General features: G+C 42.8%; 1 protein-coding gene across 6 annotated transcripts in view; it reads left to right on the top strand.

Moving 5' to 3' along the window:
- FMNL2 (formin like 2) overlaps nt 1-19650 on the top strand; it is a 195035-nt gene that overhangs the window by 167475 nt on the left and 7910 nt on the right. For 5 of the 6 annotated variants that reach the window (XM_035131647.2, XM_035131671.2, XM_035131679.2 and 2 more), the window contains exons 14-25: nt 173-488; nt 1226-1420; nt 7447-7571; nt 8289-8488; nt 10205-10439; nt 11459-11527; nt 11723-11803; nt 12667-12796; nt 14319-14482; nt 15308-15409; nt 16216-16314; nt 18063-18186. In XM_035131647.2, the coding sequence (XP_034987538.1) occupies nt 173-488; nt 1226-1420; nt 7447-7571; nt 8289-8488; nt 10205-10439; nt 11459-11527; nt 11723-11803; nt 12667-12796; nt 14319-14482; nt 15308-15409; nt 16216-16314; nt 18063-18186 (1840 nt within the window). Of the gene's footprint in view, nt 1-172; nt 489-1225; nt 1421-7446; nt 7572-8288; nt 8489-10204; nt 10440-11458; nt 11528-11722; nt 11804-12666; nt 12797-14318; nt 14483-15307; nt 15410-16215; nt 16315-18062; nt 18187-19437; nt 19585-19650 lie in introns of those variants that run through there. The other variant, XM_035131697.2, reaches the window with a different exon arrangement.

The raw sequence follows: 19650 nt of genomic DNA on the forward strand, positions 1-19650 counted from the left end.
AGAAAACTGCAGTTTGGATGAAGATAAAGTGAGAAGTGCATTTGCCGCCACCACCATACATTGCCTGACAATGACTCAGCTGGGAATCCCGTGTTGTGCCGTTCCTTCAGTTTTGAGATGATTCTGTATATCAAACACATGCCAATTCTTTACCCCTGGGCTCTTTTTGCAGGAAATATACAAGGATGCAAACACACAGGTTCACACGCTGAGGAAAATGGTCAAAGAGAAAGAGGAAGCTATTCAGCGACAGTCAACGCTGGAGAAAAAGATCCATGAACTGGAAAAGCAAGGGTCCATTAAAATTCAGAAGAAAGGAGATGGTGATATCAACATTCTTCCTGTTGGGGGGGCTTCTGGGACATTGCCCTCAGGGGCAGAAGCTGCCACGGGCACTTGTGGAGGATCAGCTTCTGGCTCTGCACCTTCGGTTCTGTTGCCCCCTCCACCACCACCCTTGCCGTTGTCAGAATCAGAATCGGAAGCAGGTGAGAAATGTTGCAGAAGAAATGAGATTTGCTCAACTTAAGGTTGTGGGGGTACATCAGACCATACTTTGTGATGACCACACATGAAAGAGGCTGGGACCCAATCCAGAGAAAGCTGGATGCAGTGAATCAAGTGGAACTTAAGTGTTCACTGGCTATCTTGGCATCTTACGTTAAAAATATTTACTTAGAAATTAGTTCCCTCAAAATCAATAAGGTCTACTCCCAAATAAATACTGGCAACTTTATGATTAGACTGTTGGTTAAGTGTGCCAAATTGGCTCTGGATTACACCCTATGTCTTCATCAGACAATTTAGTGAACTTCATAATAATAATAAAAAGCAGTGGCAGTATTACTATAAGTAGTTACTACTACTACTACTACTAGTAGTAGTAGTAGGTATATGACACAATGCAGAATAACATAAGCATGAAAAGGGAGTGATTCCCCTACCCTGAAGGGTTTATCTAATCCTATTCTCAACTTCCATCCTCTTCACTTTTGCTGAACTCGCCATCTTGTGTTTGAGGTCCATTCTACACATTGCATGATTTGCAAGGGTCTGCAAAATAACATCTATTTGGCAGCTTCTCTGCTCTGCAGGCACAATGTAGAGCAAAGTTCCACCATGTGGATTGCCTATAGTTGAGAGAACTCCCTCGGGGTGTGGGAGGGAGGCGGACATAGTTTGGTTGAATACTTTAAAATGCTGTTTTGTCTTTTTCATTTATCAGTTCAAAATGGTCCTGTGACACCGGCAATGCCTCCTCCCCCTCCACCGCCTCCTCCCCCTCCTCCCCCACCGCCTCTTCCTGGCCCAGCTGCAGAAGCAGGGCTGGTCCCTCCAGTCCCACCCCCACCCCCACCATCAGCACCTCCTCTTCCAGGAACAGCCTCCCCTACAGTCGTTTTCAACTCAGGATTAGCAGGTAAGAAGCAGCCAGCATTGCTGGCATGCTTTGCAACTCCTATACACATTACAAATACAAAAATTGTCCTTGGTTAAAGAGGAATAAGTCAGAATGGATGTTTTGAAAAAGTGCTCCAAGGTCTTCATTGCTTAATGAATCAAGGTGTCACAGTGCTGCAAAACCTTAGTTGCAGCAGTGAATTAAAAGCAAAATAACTTTCTAAAGAAATGACAAGAGGTAAGGTGATGGCCTATTCTCTGTGAAGGTTTGGGGAAAGGCAAGTTTTTTGAAACTAAATCTGTGTGTTGTTTTGCTGCATCTGCTCAAAGGAGAGATGGTGAGCTCCTGATGGAGCCGATACAAAGGTTGAACACTTAAGAGATTCCCGTTCCCCGTCCCCCCCCCACCATTCTGCAGATTATGAGTAGCTAGCAGAAAAATGCTTTGATTTTATTGAATTGAGGCTTGATACAGTTGCTACAATTCCTTCATGTTATCTCACTGGTGGTGGAAAAGTGTTAGATGCCTCGCCTCAAACACTGAATCCAAATTGCCAAATTTGGGGTTCTGAAGACAGGAGGCAGGCATCTCTTAGAAAAGTGTGAGTGGTTTGCTAAGGAACTGAGCAAGCGATTGAATACTCATTGGTATTGGACAGAATAGGCCATGGAACAATATGATAATTGTAGACTTAGAAAGCCCGGAGACCCATCCCATCTATCTATCTATCTATCTATCTATCTATCTATCTATCTATCTATCTATCTGCATGCAGGTGGCTGGTTCTTTCTTTTAAACCTTCTCTGATATCTCTTAAAAACAGGCAGAATTTTGGATGCCTCTGTGCCATTCAGGCATTTATTTGGAACAACAGTACATTGAAGTAGCCTCAAGTGAATGCCCACCCCCCTTCCTGCATTGAGTCCAATATCAACAGTTGCTCATCCTCTGATAGTAGAGGTGAACTTGGAAGATGAGAGATTCAATTTCTGGTTCTTCAGTGGCATTGCACTGGTTGTGTAGCTCCAGCCTATTCTTCTTCCAGCCCCTTCAATTTACAACCCTTGGCTTGGTTTTGTCATTAGTCACAATCCTCTTTGCAAGTCTGATGTTCATTCAGCCTGCTAATACTCTATCTGTTGTCTCACTGCAATTAATACAGTTTCTGTTGACTTGAGCACAATTTGGAAGAATAAAAAAAAATCATGAATCAGGCTGGCCCATTAACATCCCTGGACAAAACTTCATTAATGAAGAAAGACCCTCAACATAGTTGGAAAACATTAACACCACAGTTCTGGGTTTGGTCCTGAGGCTGAATCTAGAGTCATTTTTGATGTCTTATTGAAAATGACAGCCACTGGGAACTGAAATGAATTCAGAATAGCTGGGTTTTGGTCTACTGCCTGTATATGAAGGAAATATGTTGCAGGGGGAAATTAAGAAATTAAAAAGAAATTAAAAAACAGCCTGCCAATAGCCCATCTAGTCCAGCATCCTGTTCTCACAGTGGCCAACCAGATGCCTGCTTGAAGCACACAAACAGGACCTGAATGCCACAGAACTCTCTCTCGTGGTTTCCAGCAACTGGTATTCAGAAGCATACTACCTCCCACAGTGGAGATAGAACATAGTCCATCAGTATTAGTAGCCACTGACAGCCTTATCCTCCCTGAAATTCTCTAAACCTATTTTAAAGGCATCCAAGTTGGTGGCTGTCTCTGCTCCTTTTGGGAAACTTGTTGGTGCTTCAGGAAATGAATGCTCCATATATTGGGCTTCAGTAGTTTATTTGCTGGTAAACTAATTCTAGGTTTTTGGTCTTTATGGCTTTGTTTGCAATCTTCCTATACAAATAAGTTGGGTAAAGTGTAGCTTCCAAATAATAGTGTTTACTGCAGAATTAATATGGTACTGGACCATCCAATAATGGATGCTACCTTATGTTTGATACTTAAATGAAATCAGTAGAAGGCTTTTGGTGGGCACATGCCTCATTCATTGCTGTTCTGCTACACTAAGATAACCTTAAGTAGGAAAATGCAATTTACCTTAATGGGCAAAGATAGGTAAATACCTATTACCATGGGTAGGCTGCCCGGTTCATAAACTCTATACTCCTAAGTGCAATTGATTATTTCTATGTAGAAAAATGATGTGAAGTGGTATTCAGGAGCCCTGATTTGTGACAATAGATTGTTCTATTAAATGACCTATGTAACCATAGCTAACCTTTTTCTTATTTATTCCCTCTGCTTCCTTGTAAGACGGGCCAATCAAGCTTTTCTGTAGGTTCCTTTTTGCTGAGTATTTTAAGTACATTTTAATCCCATTTTCTGGTGTCTCCATTTCCTGTCTTGTTAACCAAATCCATTTGTGTATCACTTTAAAAACTAGCTTGCTGTGTTTTTGCATTATCCGAAAGCGTGGGATGTTTGTTTGACATGTTGTGGTGCAAAAGCTCTGTCTGGGAGAATAGGGGTTTCCTAACAACTCTCCGCACCCTTAACAAGCTATACTTCTTAAGATTGATTGGGGGGAGCCATGACTGTTTAAAGTTGTATCATTGCTGTTTTCTATGTGTGGTGTGTATGTGGCCTTGGTTTTTCCATAAAATAGAAACTCTAGGGTATTCTAAGGCATATCATTGCATGCAGCATTGCATCTTACATTAGAGGCTCATCAATATCAACCACTTGGCTACCTTCAAACAGAAATATTCGTAGTATACCTTCCCTTGGTGATGTCACCACACATCCAAACAAGTGCATCTTTTAAGCAAATGAGAATTGTGGACTTCAGTTCTGAAGTAGCTTCAGACCTTTGAGTGAATAGTGACACCATCACATAATATCGGGCTCTCTGCCTGTGAAATTGTAATTCACAGGTCCAGTTTGGACAGCTGACAAAAGATGTGTGGAAATTTGCTTAAAATTAGTGGATGAATTTGTGGAATCTATTACAAATGTATCCTCAGTCTGAAACTTTGCACAAGGGTTTTGGTGCATTATAGGGGAAAGGGGGGAAAGGATAGATAACAAGATATTTGGGGTGTACACATTCCCAGTCATCATAGTGTCCTTTGGGAATGTGAGTTTGCCCATGGTAAAATTAACTAGGTATGCTTTGCTTGACGGTGGACATAACAACTGCATGTTTCCAACTTCACTTTCCTGGCTAAGTAGCTTCTTCAAAACTGGAGGAGTAAGAAGCAGGGGTTTCTTGACTGTGTGAAGCTTGCAGAAATGTTAACGATTCACTAATTTAGTTTTAAATTCATGCTGTCAAATTGATAAACTGCTTGTCCCACTAAATAATAATACACATTGTGGCAAAATAAGCTAGCATTTTCTCTGGCAAGACTTGATACTACCATTGTAGTGCAGGATTTTATCTACTGTTGTGAAACACCGTGCATTGGAATCTGCACTGTGTGTGTCCAGTTTCAAACTGGAGTTGGTCCTTACAGACATGAAGGTGTGGAAGGAGATGGTTGAGTTGATTAATTAACCAAATTGCTTAAAGCTTCAGAATCAATTTAAAACTTCTGCCGTAATTGATGTCTTCAGTGGCAAATGTTCTCTAGAATGACATTTCCTGAATTTTATGTACGCGTCCCCTGAACTTCATGAAGATTAATGCTTCCAGTGAATGAGTTACTAATTGCTGGGTATTTCCAGCAATGGACGTTTAATCAGTTCCCTTGGCTCTTAGGGTTAGGAAGTTTCCACACCCCTTAGTAATTAACCTAAATTTTCCGGCTTCAGCTTATTATTCTTTGTCCACCGGTTAATGGGGAAGGCATGTCTTCAGAGCTGCTTTGGAAAATGTAGTAGACAATCACAATGAGAGATGGTTAAAGCAACTAATAATCCAAGAAATGATTGTGCCGCGACTGGAGAGTGTTCTTTTTACTGTTTAAAATACAGACTCTGGATTCTTTAAATCTGCAATGTAATTTCCCTGGTGGCTGCTGTCAATTCCAATTGCCTATATTCAGCTTAGAGCTTCTCTTCTTGCATTTCCAAAACACCACTTGCTAATTTAGGATTGAGGGCTCATCCACACTTGCCTTTTGCCCTGCACTTTCTAGGCACAGGTCTGCATTTTCCTGGTCTGTGACTGGGTGCTTCCCCCCACCTCAGTAAAAACCCAATCTGAATTGGAGCAAGCTGCAATTAGGGTTTTCTACAAAGTTGTTTTCAGTGGTAAAGAATGGGGGTTTGTGGAGAAAGGACCAGGATGGATGGATGGATGGAAGGAAGGAAGGAAGGAAGGAAGGAAGGAAGGAAGGAAGGAAGGAAGGAAAACACTCAGACACAGACCTGGAAAGCTTGGACCTGTTGCTAGAAATGTGGAGTGAAGCTAAGTGCGGATGAGCCCTGAGTGAGGTTTTCAGCATGGTTACGGACTTTAAACTGGTAGTCCCAGTGAATCAGTGGCACATGATGCAAATGTAACATGCAACAACTTGGACACTTTATTGATTGATTGTCCAAATGGCCCCAGGGTGTGTTACAAAAAGTAGTATAATTAAAACCAAATGCAAACTACATTAAAATCCTAGAATAAAGCCCAAAACAACCAATGGCAAAACAGCAATCCACAGCAATACAGGAGGAGGGAAGACATCCACTCAGAAAAAAGGCCTTTGTGAAGAGATGCATCTTGACCAATCGCTGAAAGGTTTGCAGTGATGACACAAGATGTGCCTCAGAGTGGAGTTAATTCTAGAACTTGGGGGCCAACACAGAGAAGGCCCTTTCATGTGCCACTGCCACAAAGAATCATATAATTGTAGAGTTGGAAGGGACCCTGTGGATCATCTAGTTCAACCCCCTGCAATGCAGAAATTTCAACATGTGGGCCCCCCATACCGGACCCTGCTTAGCTTTGCAAATGTGCTAGCAGTTTTATTGCTGCATGAACCACAGGAGGAGGCAGCACTGCCCACAAGGTCTTTCCTGCTTAACACCTGGGCAAGTTGATGTGGGAGGAGATCGCACATTTGCAATCCTAATCAACAGATGCATGTTTGTGTGTACTCTCTTGCTTTTAAAATCTGGAAGGTGTTGTAGGTGCAACATACCACAATATTTTCCTGCTGGGAATTGTCACTCTCCAGGCTCATGTCCATCACTCCATAAATGTGGCTGACTCCTGAAGTTTCACACCTTCTAGATGCTTTGCAATAAACCTCATCCCTATCTGCTAATCTTAATTCTCATGCGGGACCTTGGGCACCACCTGTCATGAGAGAAAAATACCATATACTCACACTTAGTTTCTTTAATGGAAATGCTGAACCAGAGAAGCCATTGAGCGATCGCTCCAACTTCAAGTAAGGCAGAAAATGAGCTGCTTGCTACAAGAAGAGGAGGAGCTCACATCAGGAAAATGATGATGTTTTCTGCCTCTTAAGTGGAGTGGGGCTAGACAGCACTCACCTGGTGGTACCTTAGTGCCCCCTCAGAAACACCCTTCAGTTGAGTACCAGTGGTGCCTTTTACACATTCAGTGGAGACTGAAAACTTAAGTCATGTTTCTGTGATTTTTAGGTAAATGTATGGTTGCTCTTCCCTAAATAGGCAACTCCACATAATTTCATCCAATAATCAGGCAATGTTCTTGTGTTGGGTTAATTTTAGTGTGGTCAGAAGAATAATAGTAGATCATCACAGGACGTAGCTAAAGTCACATGGATAAATAAGAGTACAATTTTATAGACTTCCTGTAGTGACTGAATCGTGTGTTCTCATCAAATGCAGGAAAAATAGGCACAATTGTACCAAAACATGCTTGTTCTTGTCAAACCTTTGCATGAATGATAGGCAAATCTCTTGAATTAGAAAGAGAAGTTGCCTCTTCCCTTCAAGCTTTCCAGCCAGTCCAAATTTTCCCCAACACTTTACAGTATTTGTTTAGTGCTTGTCAGGCCTCCTCCAGTGTTGAAGTGCCATCCCCCATAAATACTTCTGGATTGCTCAAGAGGTTTGTTGCCATTTTTCTGAAATGTGTAATTGGACTCTCTGCTTTGTTTAAAGCTGTGAAAATCAAGAAGCCAATTAAGACAAAGTTCCGCATGCCAGTTTTTAACTGGGTGGCTCTGAAACCCAATCAGATTAATGGGACAGTCTTCAATGAAATCGATGACGAAAGGATATTGGAGGTATGAGACCTGCGGATTGTGATTTGATGTTCTCTCTCTCTCTCTCTCTCTCTCTCTCTCTCTCTCTCTCTCTCTCTCTCTCTGTGTGTGTGTGTTTTGGAAGTTACTGTATCCTGTTAAAAAGCAGTCATGTTGACTTCGTGTCATACGTATTTAAATAGTTTTAAACACTCCATAGACATCAGTAATCACTCTGTTTGATGGCCTTGTTAACCTTAAGGTAACTAGAGCCCTATTATGCTGTGCTACATAAAGACCATCTGCAAGAGGGTAGGAGTGTGCTCTGCCTGCCTCCAATGTTGCTCCTTGCAGAGGCTCCAAATGTGATTCAGAACCATGCAAAACTGGGGTTCTAAGTCACCTGGGAAGCCTCCATGACTACAAGAGTCTCACTTCAGACTTTGTCCTCCAGTGGATGGAGAGAGATGACCACAGTGACATGGGGGAGGGCACAGAGATTTTAGTGCACTCAACCCCCCCTCACCCTGCTCACAAGCAGCACACTTCAATAGGGCTTAAGTGGACTAATCAGTATTTTTCCTAATCTTGTGATGGACCAAGAAGCTTTGCAGTGCATCAAAGCCTTCTCCACATCACACAGTCACCTTCCCCCTTTCCAATGCCCTACAGCTTCTACACTTTTCATTAATTGTATCCCCCACCCCCTATTAGACATAGATTTCTAGACTCCTTGTTTCTGTTTGGTTTCTGTCCTAGGATTTAAATGTGGATGAATTTGAAGAAATATTCAAGACAAAAGCCCAAGGCCCGGCCATTGATCTTTCTTCAAGCAAGCAAGTAACTCAAAAGGGATCAAACAAAGTCACGCTATTGGAAGCAAACAGGGCTAAAAATCTTGCGATCACCTTAAGGAAAGCTGGAAAGACTGCAGATGAGATATGCAAAGCTATTCAGGCGTAAGTGTAAAGGCCGTTTTACGAATGTGGTTTGAAGCACGTTATATTAATTGGTCAGTAGTATTTCTGCAAGTTGATTAGATCCAAGGAAGCTGCTTTTGCTCCTCATACGCCAGTAATGCTCATATATACAGTTTATCACCATAAAGCTGTTAATCTGTGCACACTTTTCTGGAGTAATCCCGTTGAATTTTGCTTACTCTGCATATATCACAGTAACATAGGGCAGGATCCACCTAATGAATCCTGTCAGTGGAAGCCCTGAACAAAGACTTCTCTACTTGTGCAATGGGACTTCCCCCCTCTATTACACATCCCCTCCCAAATTGGTCTTGGGGGTTTGGGAGAACCCCCGGAACAATGTGCAGAGAGAGAGGGGATTGAAATGCTTGCCGTGATGGAAAGACTGCTTTTACGCAATGTTGAATTCCTTCCATTATGAGAACTGTAAAAACCAACTGGTGGTTTTCTGAAGAATGTTGTTAGTATTTTTCATCTACAATTCCTGTCATGCAAGGCTTTCATTTCTAGCAGAAATTTAAACACTATTGTGAGATAAATATGGTAGCTATTAAAAGGAATGGGAAAGGGCTAGGTTCCCCCCTCTCCCCTTCACAGTGTTTGAATTGAGTCCAAGTGTCTTGAATGAAATGCAGATTGGTGTTGTGGTGTTTAGGCTGTGTCTGCAAATACTCAACTGGCAATAATAAAATGATCCAGTAAAACACTTTTAAAGCACCTGAAAGTTATAATGCTAAAAACACTCCAGTGCAATGGTCATGCTGACAGGCATTCGTTTTTAAAGTCTCGCAGAAGCTGTCTTGCAGGAATGTGCATTGCATTTCTTTCAGAAGAGTGGAGCGCAGACAGATTTCCTGCAGTAAACCATTCTCTGTGTTTGAGGTTGCCACAGTGAAGGCGCTCCTTTCCCCTATATCCCCCCTCTTCCATTAATGTACAAATTCTCAGCTGAGCTTGCTGGGAGATGTTATAGGGCTGTGGGACTACTTCCTACAGGAGGAAGCACACATCCAAATGAAGGACCATGAAAGGTCACAACCAGCATTTTGAGATTCAGTGCAAATGGCACCTGTGTGTAGGCTACAAATCTCAATTAAAGGGATTTACCTTTTTTCTGCCCTTATTTACATAAAGTTCATTATGCTTGTTGCAATCATGTTCTTGCTCAAATCCTTTTGATTTTAGCAGCTTTTAAAATACGATCATTTCGTTTTCAGGGTGCTTCCCAGAGCAATATATACAAAAGCAGCCAAGAGAGTTCTCAGTGCAGTCCTAACCATCTATATTCAGAATTAAAAAATCCCAAGTGCCGCTTCACACTTAATATGGTAATTGTTTGCTGCGATTGTACCTGGCTTACAGTGGTGTTTCCTACAGCAAATACGTAAAATGACAGTAACTTGTGCATATCTTTCACTTACAGATACCCATATTCAAGTATTTAGGGACACACATCTGTTTACACTTCACATATTGACTGCCCAAATTGTCAATGTTAAATAAGTGCACCCACAGTTAACATGATTATTGCATTAAGGATGCTATGTCCGTAGAACTGATTTGTAGCTTTAATAAGATGCATTGATAGAGGAACTCATTGAAAACAGAGCTTTCTGCCTCTTCCTTCCCTGTAAATATCTCTTCTTTTATATTATACATACATATATATACATACATATTTTTGCATTCGGCCAGGTTCGATTTGAAGACTCTACCAGTGGATTTTGTTGAATGCCTGATGAGATTCTTGCCCACGGAAAATGAAGTGAAAATGTTGCGGCTTTACGAGCGGGAGAGGAAGCCCCTTGAGAACCTCTCGGATGAGGATCGTTTCATGATGCAGTTCAGCAAGATTGAGAGGCTGATGCAAAAGATGACCATCATGGCGTTTGTTGGCAATTTTGCAGAAAGCATCCAGATGCTGACTCCAGTGAGTGAGATGGGCAGAGTAGCTCCTTCTTGAATGGAATTCCATGGTGTGGCTTATGCATGTGCTACGTTCCTTTTGGAGCAGTTACTTTAGTCCAGTTGTTTGTTAGAGATGGGCTGAAGTTACCCCCTGCTTGATCATAGAACTGTGGAGTTGGAAGGGAACCCAAGGGCCATCTAGTCCAACCCCCTGCAGTGCAGGAATATTTGCTTACCTTTGACAAATTACCTCTAGCAGCTGCCTGGAACTACATGGTGATAAGTTCATTGTGCACCATTGCTTGCTTGCCTCGTTCTGACCCCATCCTAAATTTTGTGAGCAAAGGTCTACTCAAGGCCTAAGGCCATCTCTCCTCCCCCTTCATGTTGCTGTACCCTTACAAAAAAATCTGTCCCTAAGTTTTGGCACATGCTTCAGAATAGTATGGGATGTAGCAAAGGACTGTAGCAAGCCAGCAGGTATAAACAAAAGTTGGGCACCCTCTCTTGTGTATGCAGGATTGCCTTTCTGGTTCAGATCCAGTCAGTTGTAAATAGTCATTTGCCATATGATTCTGACCCAAGTACTGTTTGGGCATTCAAATGCACAGCACTTGGGGGTCACATGGGTTTCCCTCCCCACATCATTGTGGCCCAGGCCAGCCCCTCCCCAATGACGTTTGCATGTTTGAGAGGATATCAGCAGCCTACCAAACATTTGTAGGCTCTCCTTGTGACCTGCAACCCTGAGTGCTGAGGATTGCAGTTCATGAGGACAATTTGCATGCATTTGGAAGGCTGACCCTACAGGCATCCTCCTAGATATCTCAAGCATCATTAGGGAGAGGCTGATGTGAGGCGTCATAGGAGCTGGGGTGAAGGACTGTGACTTGGCTCATCCAGTTAGTATTCTGCAAACCTTAATGTCTGACTAAGGCTACACACACAATCTCTCCCTCTTGCAGAAACCAGTGGGTGTCCCTTTTTAGTTCACACTTAGCTTTTACAGATGTTCACGTTATTTCTTGTTTTTGCCTCTAGCAACTTCATGCAATAATTGCAGCATCTGTCTCAATAAAGTCATCTCAGAAACTCAAGAAAATCCTAGAGGCAAGTGTTTATTTTGTTTATTCAATGTTGTTGTTTGTTAAAAAAAATATTGGTGGTAAAAACACAAACCCTTAAACAGTGCTCTTTAGGGGGCTATATATTTAAGTTAAAACGACCCCTTTCCTTTTTATTACAGAATGTTATGTGTTATTAGTTGATGCTTACGATTTTTCCCACCCCTATTATTTTCCGTAGATAATCTTGGCTCTGGGTAACTATATGAACAGCAGTAAACGAGGAGCTGTTTATGGATTTAAATTGCAGAGCTTAGATCTGGTAAGTAGGGGGAAATCTACCCCCCAGTGGACTTGAAAGTAGCTTTGCTTGGAATTGCACACACCCATTTATTTCCACAGCCTGTATGAACAACAGTGGTCTAAGCATCCTTTTAGTGAGGGGTCAATAAGCTAGGGAAGGAATGGAGCCATTGGCTTAGATTTTCTAATGTCATATTGTCAAAACAAAGGTAAATTTCAGTTCCCCATGACTTCATCACCCTCCCCTGGTTTGTTTTCTCACCACGAGTCAACTCTTCCTTAGCACTAGCTGCATCAGGTAGACCCCCTGTACAGATTTTCAATGGCAGAGAAGTCTGTTTAGCACTGCCCTGTCTTTTCTGCCAGTTCTTGTTATGAGTCTCTGTAATAAACAATAAATACCAGTGCTACAAAAATACACCAGACAGATTTAATAAGATGACAACCTTAATTTCTTTTAATGACCTATAGTTTACCTGGTTCAGATGACTCTTTTACTTGTGGTTGTCTTCTGACAATATGATGAATTATTATGTTTAAGTAACATAATCTCAAGGGTAACATAATCTCAAGGGTCACATGTTCCCCTCCCCTGACCTGTAACATTCATATAGGGCTATGATATCTTCACTGCATTGCACTTATTTCCTTGTGTCATGTGTCTGTTTCAGGGGTGGCTAACCAGTGACTCTCCAGATGTTGTGGACTCCAACTCCCATCAGCCCCAGGGGTGCTGGGATTGTAGCTCACCCACATCTGGAGAGTCACAGCTTTTTCACCCTTGGTATATAGGCAGATAGCTCATGGGTTGGCAGCTAAGGAAAGTTAACTCAAGGATGTTGAAGTTGAATCTAATGCACTTCTTCTGCCTCTTGTTTGCAGTTGCTAGACACAAAATCGACAGACAGGAAACAAACTCTATTGCACTATATATCAAACGTTGTGAGAGAGAAATATCAGCAAGTATCGCTTTTTTACAATGAGCTTCACTATGTGGAAAAAGCTGCTGCAGGTAACATGGCCACAAATACATTTCCCAAGTACTTAAAAACAGGTTCAGATATGTTCTGTGGATACTGTAATACAGTAATGCACCCATGTCCTAGGGAAAGCTACCTGTTTGGAAAAGGTACCACCTTGCAGAAGACAGGTGGGCATCTTAAATGTTGTGAGCACAATAAGATACAGAAGCATCATAATTTTTAAATAAATGCCTTCTTGGTTCTTCTAGCACACTGTTCCCTAAAGCTGACAAGAGCCTTTCCTCTTTTCAGTAATTGGGCTGCCTTCCTAGTTCTACCATGACCCACTTCTGTGACCCCCCCCCAAGTACAAATACTTGGCAGGCTTCCTTCGTTGCTACCACACAGTTTGTGTAAAGTCCTTAACTTCAGGTGCAAGAGATGCACAGCCCGCCTTTGTAAATATCGTGTGAACATACCCAACAGGAAGGATCCTTCCGGCAGGAATCTTTACACGTAGAGAAATCTTTACTTTAAGGGGTAGGGAGGCCCCCTGCCCACCTGCCAAAATGGCCCATGAGAGGTGGAGGAGGTCAGATCCTATTCTCCTCTGTTCTACATGGTTAGGGTAGAAATTGTATAGGAGGCATCAGGCCTACTGGAGCATTGTATCTATATTGTAAAGGTGGTTTAAAACAATACCTTCCCTGAACTACTCATTTGATGCAGCTGCCCCCATCCCATATCATTCCTAGCCTTTCTGATCCATTCCAGTTTTGTCTCTTGGATGCAAAATATAAGCTCACTGGGCTGCAATTATGTCGTGTGTGTGTGTGTGTGTGTGTGTGTGTGTGTGTGTGTGTGTGGCCCTTCATGGTTGGCTTCTCAGTTTTAATCAGGGCTGTCTTAAGCATATTCGGCGCCGTGGTGCAAAGATCCCTCCGGTGCCACCCCCCCCTTTCCCAGAGTTGACCTTTTTTTAGGGCTCGAGGAGGTTGGCAGCGGCTGGAGGGTGGCTCCTCCGGCGGGGAAGAGGTGGAGGCTGGACATGGCATCTCCCGGCTCAGCTGGCTGCTTCGTGCCATGGTGGCCACGGCAGGCAGCACACCGAGCGAGCAGGCCTGCGCCGAGCGAGGGCGCGTGTGCCGCTCCCGCCTAGCATTGGCTCGTTTTCCCCCCCTTTTAGCCTTCTGGCACCCTGCAGAATTTGGCGCCTGCAGGCTAAAAGGGGAAAAAACGAGCCAACACTCAGCGGGAGTGGCGCACGCACCCTCGCTCACTCAGCGTGCTTGTTCGGTGTTCCCCGGACTCTCGCCTGGTGCCCTCCAGAACTTGGCACCCAGCGCCACTAGCCTCAATGGGTAAGATGGGCCTGGTTTTAATAGTAGTAGCAGTAACAACAACTTCATGTTAACAGAGTTTCCCCAATTACAGTAAACTATCCAGGGTCTCAGGCAGCTGTATCGCCAGGCTTTGCTACAAGATACTAACTGGAGATGTTAGGGCTCAATTAGGCAATGCATGTGCTCTATATAGTAACATTTTGAATGTCTTTTCCCTTCCACCCTTTAGTATCCCTTGAAAATGTTCTGTTGGATGTAAAGGAACTCCAAAGAGGTCTCGACCTAACAAAGCGAGAGTACACCATGCACGATCACAACACCATGCTGAAGGAGTTTATTCAGAACCATGAAGGGAAACTGAAGAAGCTGCAGGATGATGCAAAAATAGCTCAGGTATTATGTGTCTCCCAGCAGTTGTTCAGTGATCTAGCTTTCAGGAACAGAGAATTTTTGTTACCTTTTTCAAAGCCGCATGGAAGCCGTGTTCGACCGGCTTGAGACGGCCCTGATTAAACATCTCCATCTCTCTCTCTCTCTCTCTCTCTCTCTCTCTCTCTCTCTCTCTCTCTCTCTCTCTCTCTCTCTCTCACACACACACACACACACACACACACACACACAGAGAGAGAGAGAGAGAGAGAGAGAGAGAGAGAGAGAGAGAGAGAGAGAGAGAGAGAGCTATTTTCCAGGGGAAACACAGATACTTAATGTTTAGTACCTCCACTCAAGTTTCATTATTTATTTTCTTTGTTACAAAAAATAATGGTAGAAACAAGTCTCTTCCTTTATCTGTTCTGAATCTGCAAAAGGCAAAAAATAGCTAAGTAATCCCAGCAGAAGAAGCCAATTAACAGCAATACATGGCAGAACTTCAAAATGCTTATTTTCAAACTGCAAGTTCATACTTAGAACTGGAATTTTTATTGCTTCCCAAGAAAAGACCTGAAATTGCGCACTTTGCAAAACAGGTTGCAGAGCAGGCCTCCCTTCTGTTGCACTGGTAATAAAGGCTCCAATAAAGGCTCTCGTCTCTGCTGCTTCCTTCCTGATTGCTTGCCACCTGATCAGCCTTCAGCTTAGGGTGTGTGTGTGTGTGTGTGTGTGTGTGTGTGTGTTCCCTTTTCGTGGGTTAAACACCATCTTGCATAGTTTGGGTTATGCCTTGAGATTTGTTGAAATGAAAAATACACATATTTTTAAAAAGTCTCTCTTTTACAGGATGCCTTTGATGATGCTGTGAAGTATTTTGGAGAGAATCCCAAGACAACACCTCCATCAGTCTTCTTCCCAGTCTTTGTTCGATTTGTGAAAGCTTACAAGGTAAACAGAAGTTCAATTTACTTCTGTTATTCTTACAGATGTGGCCACACTTTCTAACCAAAGGCTCGCTCTGTGGTTGTGTAGTTTCCTTCTGCAAATGCACAGATAGCTCTGTCGATAGAGCATGGGACGGTTAATCTCAGGGTTGTGGGTTTGAGCCCCATGTTGGGTGAAAGATTCCTGCATCGCAAGGGGTTTATGATCCTCGTGGTCTCTTCCAACTACAATTCTACGATTCATATGAAAGAGCCTTAGGGTTCCATCTTTGGGAAACGTGTCTCAGAACAAAGGCCAGATTGAAACTTGCCCAACCTCTTGGGGGCTGTATTCCAATGATGGCTGGGGCAAAATGAAACAAATCCCAATGGGGGAAAGAGAAGACAAAAGCACCAGACATCAGGCACATAAATCACTCTTACGGTATTACACACATTCAGACATGCACTCTTGTGCAGCAGACATGCAGGCAGGTACACATGTGGCTGGAAAGAGCTGCCACTAGGTGACTTCAAAAGAGAAGGGGAATACGGCTGTCAGTGGTTCCTAGCCATGATGGCTATGCTCTCCACTGTCAGAGGCAGTATACCCCTGAATGACAGCTGCTGGGAATCACAAGAGGACAAATTCTTGAAGAAATTCTTGGAAGAATTTGCTGTATCACGCCACAACAGGAAGTGGCACATCCAAGTTAAACTGGCTTTAATGAATTTGGAAACTGCTGAGTGAGCTAAAAAACGAATCCCATTTCTTTGAAGTCATTGCGAGCTCTAACCGGTGTGTGTATTTCGTTTTAAAATTGTTGATAGCAAGCAGAAGAGGAGAACGAGTTGAGAAAAAAGCAACAGCAGGCATTGATGGAAAAACTTCTGGAGCAGGAGGCACTGATGGAGCAGCAAGACCAAAAGGTAGCAAACAACCAAGCCATTAATAGATGATGGTTATACACATTGATAAAGTGACACGTGTTGGCCCAGTGAAAGAGATCGTCTTACTGCAGAGCAGCCGATGTGGTGCAGTCCAGATATTATTGAACGTCCGTGGTTAGGGATGGTGTGAGTTGTGGAATAGACATCTGGAAGGCACCACCTTGGCTACTGCTGCCATATTGGCTGAGACGGCTTCTCTCAGTCTTTGGGATCGGCAAGGAACCAATATTCCAAACACCTTTCTGTCAGGTGTTTTCTCTTAAAGATAACTATTGAAGCTCTCTTTTTCACAGAGACGTTTTAACAAGGCAGACATACAAGAAACTTACAAGGAAACTAGAGCAGTTTCATGTGTATGCCCTTTCCTGTTATTCCTAAATCTCAGAAAGGTGTTTATTCTCCTGAAGCCATTGATACAATGCTTGGAATTTGCCCTGTTTGAAAGATGCTTACCGAGAAGTAATGAGCCTTTATCTCGGCCAAGCAATTTGATAACAGGAAGACATTCAGCACATAGTCACCCATAAATCTGCAGTGACCAAATGTGAAGGAAGGCTAGTCGGAAGAGGCTCAAAGAAAATGCAGTGGCAGAAACGGCAGTTTTGGGTGTTATGTTGAATCTAGCATTTTCCAGAGTTCTGCTTGGCGTATGAGACCCATGATCATATCTTTTAACAATACAATTAGGAATTCTCACTATGCAGGGTCAGGCTACACCAAGTGACTTCTGCAGATATTTGCACAAAGCACCCCCACCTCCTGCAATGTCAGGATTGTGTTCCCCACTTTTCCAATGTCTTGGCCCTCATGGCAGCTTTACAATTGCCATTGAAGTTGCGTAGAACAATAAAAAAGAAACAACAAAAACAAAAACCATCAGCATGACAATGTATAAATCACAAAAAGTAGCTAAAAGCAGATTAAGGTTTAGTATGTGACAAACAAGGGATGCAGGTGGCGCTGTGGTCTAAACCACTGAGCCTGGGGCTTGCTGATTGGAAGGTTGGCAGTTCAAATCCCTGCGATGGGGTGAGCTCCCGTTGTTCGGTCCCAGCTCCTGCCCACCTAGAAGTTCAAAAGCACGTCAAGTGCAAGTAGATAAATAGGTACCACTCTGGTGGGAAGGTAAATGGTGTTTCCGTGCACTGCTCTGGTTCACCAGAAGCGGCTTAGTCATGCTGGCCACATGACCCGGAAGCTGTTTGCGGACAAACGCCAGCTCCCTCAGTCTATAGAGCGAGAAGAGCGCACAACGGTCAGGGGTACTTTATCTTTATGTGACAAGCAAGACAGACCGCACTTGACATCTAAACAGTTATTATCATGGTACCAGATGGGTATGCTTGAGACTGGCAATCCATAATCAGGGAGCCACCACAGGAAAGTCCCTTATTTTGATTAGATAGGCCTCAAATGTTGTTCTCTCAGCCAAGAGGTTGATTTGGGAGAAGGTGGTCTTGTAGATACTCTGATCCCAAACTTTTCAAAGTTTCATAGGTTAGAAACATAACTTCCCATTTTTTTCTAGAAGTGAACTGGGAGTTAGTGAAAGTGAGTGCAGGTGAAATATGTGTAGGGCTGGGGAAAGAAAGACAGAGTTGACCTAGTGGTTCTAACTCTGTATGGGGCAGGTACCTAAGTTCCCTATCTTACACCTCAAAGAGAAGAGCAAGTGTTTTCAGCATCTTGTTGGCCACTGCTCTTTACCGACCTTTGCTCCCTTTCAGTCTCCCTCTCATAAAACGAAGAGGCAGCAGCAAGAGCTGATTGCAGAGCTAAGACGGCGACAAGTCAAGGACAATAGACATGTGTACGAGGGGAAGGATGGAGCTATTGAAGATATCATCACAGGTAAAATAATAATAATGAGGAGGAGGAAGAGGCTGTTCCAAAGTGCCCCTTCATAGCTTTCCCTTTGCAAAGCTCTAACAGAGCTCTTTAAAGTGTTATAAATTGATTTCGGTGGCAATCACATGTATCAGTCATTTAACAAATGGTGCACATTATATAGCGCTCAGGGTTTCAGGCCTCTTCTTTGGCAAGGCCTCGCTGACATAACATTTGTGTATTATTTAATTTCTCCTTCACTTCAGCATGCTCTCATAACTCAAGCTGTAGACCACATAGAGCTTTATTAGACGTATTTTTGCAACAGGTGCATGCCTTGCAAATCTTTGAGTATTTTTGATCCATGTGCAAAGCACTGGTGTTGAGCCTTGCTTTTAAAAGCTCTTGTTTTGTCCTTCAGGTCCTACTAATGGTAATTGCTCCAGCATTTAAATATGCAGCGGAGGACAAAATTGTTTGATTTGGATTTGTTGAACGATTTTGAATTTCAGAGTTGTATATTCCTCTTGCAACAGACTAATACTAGTCCCTTTTTGCAATCCATAATTGAACGCAATAGGCTGACGATGGCTGGGTCTAATTTATAGCAGCCGTGGCAAGTACAGTGTGGACAAACTATTCCTGCAACAAAATCTGATTTAGTGGTTACACTTGATCTTAGCCAAAAGGCCGAGAAGTATAAAAATCTGATTTAGTGGCTTCTGTGACAATCACAGAATGGATGAAAACAACAGCAGCAGCTAATTGTTAATAATTTCTCAATAATCAACAGTAGTAGGTCTTGGTGGGTTTTAAAAACATCCATGCACAGATGCATGGATCCTATCCAGCCAGGACTTCACTAAATTGCATGTCTCATTTTAAATTTATGGCTAATCCCTGGCTGAGACTTCGCCTAGGGTTTACTTTGCCCACTCTGTTGTTATGTGATTTCATTTCACTAAGTTCCAAGAGCAGTCCATCAAGAGAACAGCCATGCAAATAAATGTTGTGCTGAGATAAAGGTGTGCACTTCATCGTGCCCTTGTTCATACACCAATTGTACCTTTAAAAAAAAACACACCCCAGTAACTGTTGTGATTTGCAGAAAGATAATTCTACTGGTAACCCAGCCAAACAAATCCTATTGTGGTTAAATGACTGAATAAGCCACCTCAGGGTGTCTTTAACAAAGCACTAACAATGTACTAATACAATAGATCTTTGCTTCTTACTTGTATATTCTGTCTTGTCTGGCTGTTATTTTCCATGCAGTGCTGAAGACGGTGCCCTTTACCGCTCGAACGGCCAAGCGTGGCTCTCGTTTTTTCTGCGAACCTGTTCTCACAGAGGAATTCCATTACTAAACTTTTCCTCTTTCACACCTGACGCTCTTTAAAAAAAAAAAAGGTTGCTGTAGGTTTTTGACGTTTCTCCGCAATATAGCTATTTGAATGGATTATTGATGTTTGGCATCTCGTCGGAGTC

Source organism: Zootoca vivipara, chromosome 1, assembly GCF_963506605.1.
Source record: "Zootoca vivipara chromosome 1, rZooViv1.1, whole genome shotgun sequence".
NCBI lineage: Eukaryota > Metazoa > Chordata > Lepidosauria > Squamata > Lacertidae > Zootoca > Zootoca vivipara.